The 12,388-nt window shown below is 35.9% G+C and overlaps 1 protein-coding gene across 4 annotated transcripts in view; it reads right to left on the bottom strand.

Moving 5' to 3' along the window:
• VPS13B (vacuolar protein sorting 13 homolog B) overlaps positions 1-12,388 on the bottom strand; it is a 426,576-nt gene that overhangs the window by 376,372 nt on the left and 37,816 nt on the right. For 3 of the 4 annotated variants that reach the window (XM_030266479.4, XM_030266481.4, XM_030266480.4), the window contains exons 4-6: positions 6,220-6,343; positions 1,895-2,062; positions 610-791 (exon numbers count right to left, since the gene is read on the bottom strand). In XM_030266479.4, the coding sequence (XP_030122339.4) occupies positions 610-791; positions 1,895-2,062; positions 6,220-6,343 (474 nt within the window). The remainder of the gene's footprint in view (positions 1-609; positions 792-1,894; positions 2,063-6,219; positions 6,344-12,388) is intronic. The other variant, XM_002198879.7, reaches the window with a different exon arrangement.

The raw sequence follows: 12,388 nt of genomic DNA, 5'->3' as shown, positions 1-12,388 counted from the left end.
AGTTTTTAGCACCCTCAAATTAAATTTAATTCAATTAATGAAGTTGTTATATTTATCAATAACAGTTCTTTTTGCTTCAGCTCAATGAAAAAACAGCTATTTCCAATCATTGGCTAATTATTTTAGGCAGTCTCTAAAAAACTGCATCCTGATAACCCACAGAGAATAAAACAATAACAAGCCCCTGATCGCTAAGAGGCGAGTTTGGCTTGCTAATCCATCTCATGTGGTTCACTGTAGTGTCAACCCACTGATGTTTCTTGTTATTCATAAGAGTTGGAGCTACACTTGAAGCAATAACTTACAGCAAAAAAAATCCTTTCCATCTTATTGCAAACACTCGAAAGTATACTATTGCGGATTTTTTTAACAGCTTATCTGCACACTTGCTTTTTCCATTTACAATTATGGGGTTTTTTCAAACTCCAGGAAAAAATGAAAATATTAGAGAGTATAATCTCCTTACTTAGGTACACAACACAAGATAAAAATCCTTAAGCAAAACACAACTATATAAGCTTCTCATTTTACTTAAAATTTTAAAGGATATTTTGAAAAACCTCAAAACTTCACAAGTGAGTAGCAAAAATAATTATTCTGGATACCTACTTTAATAACTGATGGCATTTTGGAGTTGAGGTTATCATAAGTAAAATGCAGACGAGTCCTGAAGGAACACTTGTACAGAAGAGGTTCCTGGTAAAATTCAATTTTACCACTAGCATTTCTCTTATCAAGACATACTGTGCAGTCAGAAAAGTTGATCATCTTCCTCAGGACCAGATCAGTGGCTTTTAAAAGAAGTGTGTAGGTTAAAAAAAATATTACATACAAGAAATAAGTTGTGCATACAAGTTTTTAACTAGAAGAAAGCAATATATGACAGTTTTTTACACATTATTTAAATCAAAGTACATGCTCATGTGACTGAAGAGGATCACTTCCTGTGTCAGGCTTTTTATGCTGAATTAATAGGAAGTGACAACAAATTAGTTACACCCAATAAAAATTTTCACCTTCTCTGCTGTAATTTGGCTCTTTTTATAAAAGAGTACTGTTTCATGTGGAAGAATACTATCATTCTCATTATTCTCATATAAATAGTTTTGCATATTATCACCCAAAGTTTTCTTTTGAATCTTCCAAAAGAAACAAGAGCTTTTATAGTAATCTTAACATGAAATATATTTTGTGATTTTGTCATATTAGTTTGTAATTATTTTAGCCAGAACAAAAAAATAGGTTCAGGAAAACATTAATTGAATCCCACACTTCACCTGAAATCTTCTGTGTGATCTTAGCAGTTACTGTGCCCCAGTTCCATCTCTAGCCAACGTCAGTAAAAGCACCTAGACTTACAGGTGAGTGCTGGCAATTCAAGGACTGAAATATTCAAACACTGAAGACCAAGATAAAGAATCAGAAGTTGGGGGTTTTTTTCCCCTGAAAATGTGAAGTGAAATGCAACTGGTATGCTGTGATCACTACTGTGAGCACATTTTACTGCCTCTCTTGCCAGCCTGTTCAAGGTTATAAGATCATCACAAACAAGTGCAATGGAATGCCTTAATGTGCTACTGCTCACTTACAGAACTTGCCTAAGCACTCACTGCCAGCAGCAAGCACTAATTCAAACATTATCACAGGATGGCAAGCATGAGCAGAGGACAACACAACTGTGATCACACAAGATTGTAGTATAAATCAGACTATATTATTACAGTTGGCTCATCAGAATTAAGGTAAGGAGAAGAGAAAAAACTGATTGGAAATCAAAACAGACATACATTGCCCTACTTCTGATAAAAAAGAGCCATTTTTATGAGACTTAATTTCTGTATGAATTTAAGAGTGCCTCCACAGTGACACATAAAACCAAAAAATATCTACTCACCAGAGATGTCCATAAATGCTCGATCCCAAAACTCATCCACTGTATAGCATTCTGCAGAAGTGATATTGACTGAGAGAACAATATCATCCTCCACATACTTTAATATGAGATTGTTGATCACAATGTTGACATTATTTACAACACGCCTAATCAAACTCTGAACATAACCTATAAATTAAAACAAATTATTGGCAATAGGGAAGACATCAACTCATTTATTTAGTAAAAAAATTAATTATTTCAATATATTTATTATTCTCAACTTGAACTCTTTTTAAAAATTTAAATTTAAAAAAACTATGTATAATTTTTACCCAAAAATTAACATGACTTAAAACTCTTCGGCATTCTGTGTAGTTGTTAAGTCAATCAGCATCCTAGCAATGCAAGATACCATAAAAAAAGTTGCTAAAAACTATGAATACAATAGAGCATACGAAACTAATTAATTTTAAAACTAATTAAGAAAACAACACTATGGATTACTGTAGACAAAGAATTTTAACAATTACTTTTTTACTTGAGACATATTTGAAAATAGGCTTGGAAAAGTGAACACCAGCTGCTAAGTAACTTTTAAAGTGTGCATATATTAGGCCTAGGTGCTCCCTCATTTTTTTTATAAGTTAACTAAGCATTAACACACCTGGTACTTTCTCATTCTAAAACCTAATATATCCAAATCTTGTTCAGTAAGAGCCCTGTGAGGTGTATCAAAACCAATTTCTGTCAACAACCCAAATAGTAAGCACCTGCACTGAAGCCTGTTGGAAACAAATCCATTTACAAGTTTTTTACCATTTATATGTTTTTAGATGTAATGTTATTGGAAAAATCATCTCACCTGGGAATTCACAGTATGTGGCAAACATTCATATTTTTAACAATATCGTAAAGAAACCCATATTTGCGTCTTTCAAGCATACTGAACCTAACTGTGGACCCAACTCATTTGTGCTAGAAAAAAGCCTTACAAGCCTTACGATTTCTCTGTTTTCTAATTTATCACTTTACACACATCTAAAAATATGTTTAATAGATGCTATTGAGTTCTAGTTTGGTGACTGTGCTGAAAAAAGCTACCTAATGATAGAGGCTTAAACCCACAGCCTTCAAGTGCAGTTTTCTGAAGCTTGCATTATATAAAACTCCTGTATGTCAATAACTTTAATTCAAATTAACAATTAAAATGAACATCAAAACATTGTCAGATAATTCGGAAAATACTTAAGTTGCTACTTCCATTCTACTCTGCTTTTTCCAGGTATTGATCTTTTTCACATTCATACATAACTTTTCACTTTAGGGTATGTGGAAAGTTTTACCATTACAGAAGTGATTTTCTTGAGCTCCACAACTAAAAATTTGCCCAGGTGAAATAGTACATTTATCCTTTTTTCAGGATTCAAAGTCCTCAATGACCAGAAAGAGGGAATCCAGAAATACAGTCAAATTCAATGATTTCAGAGCTTAGTACTGTCAGATTTCTAACATAATCTGAATTGTCTTTTTCTGCATATCAATCTAAAACCACTGAAAAATATGTGGAATAACTTTTTTTTAAGGATTTTCTGATGCCTTCAAATGGTAACATTTTTAGTTTATATGAACTCAGAAAACCAGATGTATTATTTCAATAATTAAGGGGCATAAGAGACCCATATTCACCCCTAGAGTGATGTAAACCAGCCTGTACATAAATAGAAAGCAGCATAAAGCATTTAGCTCCTTTTCCTAATTTCAGTATAAAAATATTTTTGCAGACTATTTAACCAGCAACTATAAAATTATAGCCAGTTATTTAATTATGATTTCAAAGCAAGCTACTAATTTAATTGAAGAAAGTCAAGCTGTCTCCCCACAGGTCCAAAGCTTTTTCAGCATTTTGCTTTCAAGGCCTTTCAGGAAAAGAGCAACTGATCATGACTCAAGTAGTTTAGCATAGACTGATGTTGGCAAGCACAAAGGAAATGGTGGAAGGCCTGGCAAAAACTGAAAAAAAGGCAGAGCTGTAGAACCTGGGTCATACCATTTTCATTTGTATGTCTTTTTGGCTGAGTGCATAAAGAGAGGAAGCAGAGTCCTATCTTCCAAATAAAACAGGGGTAATGGATTTGCTAAAAACTGTCTATGAAGATATTTCCAAGCTAGTGGTACAGTATATTGTTGGAAGTATCATACAGAAATCAGCTTCCTGATTAATATACTAAAAGGAGATTTTCACATGTGAGGAACAGTTTTTTTAAGAAACTGTAATTCCTGCAATTCAAAACAAAATAATAAAAACATCAAGTTCATATATAATAAAGGGTTTGCTTTTTTTCCTGTTTGTTTGTTTTTTTTTTAAAGAAGGGTATTGTTTTAAATACAAGTGGGAAAAATCAGGTATACTCCTATGAGTTCCAAGAATAACACTATGAACAACTTTGCAATTGAAATATAGGTTTTCTAAGGTAAGTGAATAAAGCCACCAGAAAATCTGTAGGGCTAAATTCTTTCCTGAGGTGCAACATAAAGTCCACAAGTATGCTTTTTTCAAATTGTCCAGAACCCAAGAAGCTGTGCATTAAATGCTACAAATGCACTTAATCAAATTAAGCAAACTTAATCAAATCCAACACTCCACAAATTTTGTATCTCTGTAGTCATGGAATCAATATCATCAGACTAGATACATCTAAATTTAAGTTTAGCAGGAGTCTGTTGTTGCCAAACCTACATTTTTAGCTAACTTTGCCTCTGGAGATTAATCTCCAAGGACACTAAAGCAAGAAGACAAATAAATCTTTAAAAAAACATACAGCACAAATATGATACGTGCATCTTCCAAGAACTTAAAAAGAAAAAAAAAAAACAAAACTAACCAGATGACTCCACATCCTCCTAAAATTCAGGATGTGCAAATTACATCTTAGGACATTTTAGCACATAAGATCTCTATACTAAACATTGCTATTTAGGCACTCAAAACCAAAACCAAAGCCACCTGTATTTACAACTTTTAATTTTGTTGTTTTAATTTACAACAATTCATACAACCGTATTGATACAATTTCACCACATGGAGGTAACTTACAAAAATCCTGCAAATGTCACTGAAAGAAATATATTCATACAATTTTTGAGCATTTGACTTTTGTTGTTTGCAGATGGGACCCATAGAACCGAATTTCACAGAGCTACCACAGCTGAAGCGCTGTCCATGGTAGGAAATGGTTTCCCCCAGTTCCAAGCTGGAATTGGAGTTTACTGGATCATTACACTCTAAGAGAATCTCCACGCCTGGCTCAAGTAAACATTTCAAAGCAAGATGATACCATGCAGCACATCGTATTACACCCACTAAATGTCAATGTTGTCTTTTGATTCAAATCAAGTATAAAGTTTCTGTTAACAAAAGACATCAAGAAAGCCTCACACAAAACTACTGTATTTTTAACCTACCTACAATTACATGACCCAAAACAGCAAACTGTAATTCATTCCAGTACTCTCCAATTTTCCTTTTCTGCATTAAACGCCTCACATCCAAACTCAGAGGCAACAGTAATCAGATACATAGTTACTTAGGCATTTTTATATCATACAATTTCTCCAAGTTCAGCATCCAAATTCCACATTCACACTGAACTTTCATATCCAGGAAAAAAATGGGTGAAAATCTCCACCGTTTAATATAGGGCTCAATAAAAAGCATTAATAAAACATAGAAAGTTTGAGGTTTTCAACCCGAGAAACAGAAGTCTCCAGAAAAACCTTAAAGCAGCCTTCCATTACCTGAAGGGAGTCTACAAGAAAGCTGGAGAGGGACTTTTCACAAGGGCATGTATAGACAGGACAAGGGATAATTGTTTTAAACTGAAAGAGGGCAGGTTTAGATTAGATAATAAAAAAAAATTCTTGATTTTGATGCACTGGAACAGGCTGTCCAGAAAAGTTTTGTTCAAGGTCAGACTAGATGGGCCTCTGAGCAACCTGGTTGAGTGAAAGGTGTCCCATCCCACAGCTGGGGGCTGGAACCAGATGATTTTTAAGGTCTTTTCCAATCCAAGTCATTCTATAATTCTATCATGCTACCTTGAACTATAAAGAAGTTATGTGAATTTAAGAATTTGATTAAACGGAAAGAAAGGTTATCAACATTAAACTACATTTTATTGTGATTTGGTTCTATTTTCTAACATACAAGTATTTCACTAACCTTTGCAATTTGTAAGTAGACAAAAACATAATAATCTAACTTAAACACTGTGGCCACATCTAAATAAACTTCTGTATCTGAGCTACAGAAAAATACCTAACCAGTTTCTGAAATTATGGATTACCTGGAGGTAAATCAGGGTCAGGAGACGCAGACTGCTGAACTCGTCGTGATTTTACTGCTGATTTCAAGCTTTCTGTGGTACTGCGGTTTGTTGAACTGGAACCACAACTTTCATGGTCTTCCTGCTAAAGGAAAAGAAAGCAATGAAGTCAACCAAATAGAAAGAAAATAAATGTCGGGAGAACTTGGTAAAGGTTCTGAATTTCTGTCAGTGTTTTTCCATCAGTTCAATCCTGTACTACAGAAGTTGACACAAAAGTAGCTGGACAACATCAAATTAATACTTTCAGTAACTTTAGTTTCAAAAAGAAACCTGTTATTTAAATATTTATTTGAACTGAACATATTTCTTCTAGCTCCATTTCGCTGAAACATTCCTTCAGAGACAGAGCCCTACAGATTACCAAAACAAGTATGAGAAACTACCTAATTGTATGAGCTTATATGCCTACTCATGAAACCACTTCACATGGTTCCAAGATGTCAGACTCACATCCTTCCTAATGCCACTAACTGAAACTGATTCATAAAGCAAAATATTTTTGCAGACTTCTATAAAAGTAAAACATGACCCCAGAAAAGATAAATGTACTGAGGGCACCTGCTCCTCTTGAGCTTCTATATAGTTCATTCAACATAAGGAATTCAGAAGCAGAAACACAGGTCATCATTCCAGAATGTGATATAAGCCTTTCAAGATGAGATTTGCAGACACATGAAAACCTTAATTAGCTGAATCTAGGATTTTAGATATATCAGTACTATTCCCATTACATTCCAGAATGACAGTTTAACTACAAGGCTCAAGTGTAAGAAAGCCAAGAGAAGTAATGCAAGTATTCTTGTAAATTTATTAAAAGTACAGGTTAAAGAGGATGAAAACACAGCTTTTGACCTAAGCCAAATTACTTTGATAGACATAGTCTCTTGCAGAAAAAGTGAAAAATGCTTTCTGGGTCGTGCCACTGATCCTATCGCACAACTTGTTCACAAAAAGAAGCTTTGGGGAACAAATGTCAAGTAACATACTATGAATTATAATATTCTTAAGTCTCCTTAACACGAAAAGCAAGCAGCTTAAACTGTGCTGGGTTTTTGTACAGGACAGATCATGTGCTTTTCCACGTGCTGCCTGGTATTTCTAACTATCTCGGAGAATGAAAAAAGGGAATCTTCACATTACTTGCTCTTTGATGTGGATTTTGCTTTCCATTTAAAAAAATGCAATGATACACTACACTTCAAATGCAAGTCTACAACTTCAAAAGTAACTAAAGAAATTTTTTCCTTCCACTCTGTACTTAGAACAACAAAACAGGGAAATTCACTGATAAAATGAAAAGTCAATTTCACTAAGGAAAAAAACAGAAGAGCACTATAATCTTTGTTGGGGGAAAAATAAGGTTAAGGTAGAAGCTTTAGCTCATTTAAGGCAATTGCATAAGACAGACATATTCATACATTAGAAGACTTGAGGATAACTCATCCTTCTTTCAGAAGCTATCATAAAGGATTTGAGATTTTCCAGTTACGAATATAGCATTGAAAAGCAAGCGGTTGGATGCTTTTTATTTTATGGTTATTTGGCCATTTTAGTCATACAAGAAAGTCTCATTCCAGTGCATAAAAACCCTATAACGGGCATTGAGACAGCTCTGTTTTGAGGGCATTTGTTTGTTTTCTCACCCCTGACAAACTTCTGATACTTTTCACTGGGGAATGTAAGTCTCCTGAAGACTCTCCCTGAACTTAGAACTGTGGAGCAATTCCATTAGAAAACCACCTTTCTCTTTATGGCATACCTGACAGAGATAAAGCAAGAGCTTCAAGCTTCCATGAAGCCCAGCATGATGGAAGCCTCTTCATCAACATGTATTTTGTAATCAGCAGAGCTCAACTCCCCTTCCTCTCCAGTTTACTGAAAAAACTTAGATCACACAATCTAAAATTTGTGAAATAACTTTTAGACATACTCTTTCTTGGAAACTAGTTTACTTGTAGCATAGAAATATTTTTTCAGGTAAGACACTACATAACTGTTTATGTTTCGCACTTGCAGAAAAGGCCAAGCTCTATTACCCAAGCTCATCCATGGATTGCACAGAATGCTGTGCTGCAACTATTTAATGACTTGGTCTGATAGGATCACATAGCACTTGAATTTTAATGTCAGCTACAAAATAAAGAGAAGAGGAGAGAAGGGAATGGGGAAGTTCTTTTTCTGAAGTATTAATTCTGTCAAGCCCGATTACATTCAAGTAAACTTTTCTATCTACATATTGTTATAATTATGTTCAATACGTGTTCTCAAAACTTCACAAAAGCTATGCAATATTTTTGAGTATTATGGGCAAAGATTAAGTAAGAGTGGTTTCAGCTTTTACCACTTCGAGACCGCTAGGAATAAACATTAGCACTTTGGCTTTTGAGGGGGGATTGGTTTTTTTAAAGGAAAGGAGTGGAGAATCCTTAATTTTAAAACCAAGTCTCAAATCTCAATCTATAAACACATTACATCCAATAAGCTTTTCATATTTCCTTGAGCTACAAGTCTGTTGTGATGGAAAAATGGCTGTAAATCATTTACAGTGAGCTGGATCTAAACACAAGCAAAAATGTGTTCCAAAATGGTGCCAAAACACAGAACAAATTTATCTCAGAAATATACCTGTGTGACTTAATCCATATGAAATAACACCTACACTTAAGAATTCAACCTGACTGACCTTTTGGAAAAAGGGTGGGGCTTTTTTTAAATCTGGGATAACATGCATTCATTCCTTTACAATACACAATTACCAAATATATTTTTGGGAGCTGTAGGGGTTGATTCTGAGTTTTTTGAACATGAACATACACACCATTTTCCACGACAGTTACTGATATTTTAGAAGCCAAATGTATTCTTCAATTACTTGAAGACGATAAGAGTGGCCACGAACTTAAAAAAAACTACACTCCTAAGTACACTACATCCAGAAGGTTTCTGTATCTGCACACTTCTGCACAATGTTAACTTTAGGAGCACACTATTAATTTCTCAAACATGTGGTTGTCTCATAAGCCCAGAAGTAAAACATGTTCATTAAAGAGATGGAGAAAGTTCCAAGGAAACTGCCAAAACTAGCATAATTATGAAACTATTTAAAACTGGAACCAACTAGAGTCACACACTGTTTCTAGATCACAGTGATGTCATCAGAAACACCCAGCCAAAAAGCACTAAAATTACTGCACTCCCATAAATCCACCTCACACCAGATGACAAACATTTAAAAGTTGAAGTTAAAATCGTAATGGGGTGGGAAGGGAGTTAAATTCTAAAAGTGCTAATAACTATAGTTATGAAATGAGCTTTGATAAATATCCATTCATTTTATCATAAATGAGTGTGATTCCAAACAATAGCCACAGAAGTGGAAAATTAAAAATACTCATGGTATATCTAAAGAGATGATTTTTAAATAAGATAACACATTTACAAAAGTATCTTTTCCCACTAGCTTGTATCATAAGTAAAGCCTAGAAAACTTAAAATTGAACAAGAGGTTCTGTTTTGGGGTGTTGTTCTGCAAATACAGCAAATACAATTTTACACAACCAAGCTCCTTTTTCACTTTAGACACACATGTCAGATCCAGCAGCCAGCCGAAATGTTTTTATGAAGCACTATGGTTAGTTCTAGAACTATGCAAGTCATAAGCAACATGCTAAAGACTACAAACTCTACTATCTAGGCTAGTAAAGTTATATTTGAGTTCCTCAGTTAATTTTCTACTGCAATTTAAAACCATTATTGCAAGGTTTAGAGCAAATTGCAATAGACAGTATTTGAACACATAACAGATGAGGCTTATTTTGATCTTTCCTAATAAGTGGAGTTTATAATCTTTGTTTATTATTTTTCCTTTACTCATTATGCTTTGAAAATTCAAAATAATTTTCTCCTTAAAACATACACTCTCTCTTTTTAAAACACACAAATTCTACTCAACATGCAAGATCTCCAAAACGCCTCATAAGCACACATTATGGGAAAATAATGTTCTCTTGGAGATCATTTGCCTATTTATGCAAATACGGTCCCTCTGCTTTCATAAAATCAAGTTAGATAAAGAAAACTGGGTTCTACAGAAACAAAAAAAAAAAAAAAAACAAGAAACGGTTTAAAACCAATGAATATCAAGAATTAAAATTTTAAAACCCAAACTGATTCAAATTACCTACTACACAAACTTGCAGAGAGCTCTCCATCCCCATTTTTTCTTTTTCCTCTATAAAATTTGCTTTCTCACCCTCTATCATTTCTACAACAATAAGCTTAACATCCAAGTCATTAAAAGGTATCTATTCATATTTCTGTAAAATGTATTTTAAATAGCAAGATGCAAGAACCAGGGAGTGGAACTTATTTCCCACTAGTGGGCAGTGCTCATATGGCTGTGTAGTTGGCTGCCTGTGGCAAGACTAGAAGCAACATTCAGGATGTGTTCATTTTAGCAAGGCTTTTGGCACAGTCTCCTCACATGGGCAGTCTCCTCATTCACAGACTGGTGAGATACCAATTGGATAGTGGGAGTTCAGTGAAAAAGTGGCTGGAACATTGTGCTCAAAGGGCTGCGATTAAGGTGCAAAGTCCAGCCAATGACTGTTTACTTGTGGCATCCTCCAGGGATCAGTACCAAGTCTGCAGTATTTTAACATGCATACTAAAGACATGAAGATGGGATCGTGTGCTCTCATCAAAACTGTGGGTAGTAACAACCTAGGGAGAGGAACTGATGCACTGGTGGGCACAGCCGCTATTGACAGGGTCCTTGAGGGGGTGCAGAAAAGGGCTGTCAGGAATGCAGGGAATTCCGGATGTAAATGCTGAGTGCTGGAGTATCCAGGACAAAGATGCTCTGGAACTGTAGACTAAAAGCCAAACCACTCGAGAGCAGCTTTTCAAAAAGCAATTGAATGATCCCAGGGCACAGCAAGCTGCCCATGAGCCAGCTGCATGTCCTTGCTGCAAAGGCCAACTGTGTGCTAGGCTGTGTTAGCAAGGGTAGACCCAGGGGCAGAATTATTCTCCTCCCTTAGCTCCCTGTGAGACACTGTATGGAATACTGCACCCTGCCAAGGGCTCTCCAAGACACTCCAGAAACAGATCTAAAGAGGACCACCATGGTGGTTAGGGCACAGAAGCAACCTCCTGCGCTCAACTCTTGGGGGAGATTTGAGATAAATTAGGGTTGTCCAGCCTGTTGGAACTCAAAATGTCCCTCAGACATTTTTGGAGGTTCCAGGCCCTGGTCAGAAGCATTTTAGACCCTGGCAGGCAGCTGGAAACAGCTGTGATTTTGAGTTTGAGCCATGGAATGAGTCACCAACTTTGAAGGTGGAACAAGCAGTCACAAAAGTTTAGATATTATAGTAGAAGTAGTTACAAAGTAGAGAGGAGAATTTTTTAGTATTGTACAGGGGGGTTTTTACTTTGTACATGGGGGTCAGAAGTTCTAAGATGGAGGAATGTAGACCAGTCCTGTTCCTCCTCTTTCTTCTTCCCTGCCTCCATGTTCTTAATGATGTTGGCACTTACAGATTAGTTTAGAGTAGAAAAGCACCATTTAATATAGGTAGTAGGTATTGGGGAAAAACTGTAAACATGTATCACATAATATATCATATAAAAAATAGCAGCAGTCCTGGGCGGGGGGAGAGAAGAAGAAGACACCGGACAGTGAGGGTGTCAGAGGTGTGTGTGCCTCTGCCCGAGCTGCTAACCAAACCTCAATAGCCAGAGAAGACAATCTTTTAGATAGCTTGCAATAAACAACCTTGAGACCAAACAACAAGAGGCTGCAGAGTTTTTCTTTGGAAGCACGAGTTATAGGAGAGACTTCACCACCACACAGAACCCCTGAATCAGGCTGGGGTTCCGACACAGCCTGGAGGAAAGATGATCCTACTGCTGCATACAGCAACATACTGGGAGGATACATACTGAGAGAAGTAGGAGCCAGACTGTGTCTGTGGCCATTCATCTTTTCGTGGTACAAATCTGAACTGTGCAGTTCCAAGCAGGGCAAGCTGTTTTTCATCATTTGGAGGGTGATCAAATATTGAACTGGCTGCCCAGAGAGGTGGCAGAGTCTCAGTCCTTGGAATTATTCAGCACTTTGATG

The sequence above is a fragment of the Taeniopygia guttata genome, chromosome 2 (genome assembly GCF_048771995.1).
Source record: "Taeniopygia guttata chromosome 2, bTaeGut7.mat, whole genome shotgun sequence".
Taxonomy (NCBI): Eukaryota; Metazoa; Chordata; class Aves; order Passeriformes; family Estrildidae; genus Taeniopygia; species Taeniopygia guttata.
Note: the sequence above shows the minus strand (reverse complement) of the source record. Positions and strands in the feature narration are given on the sequence as shown.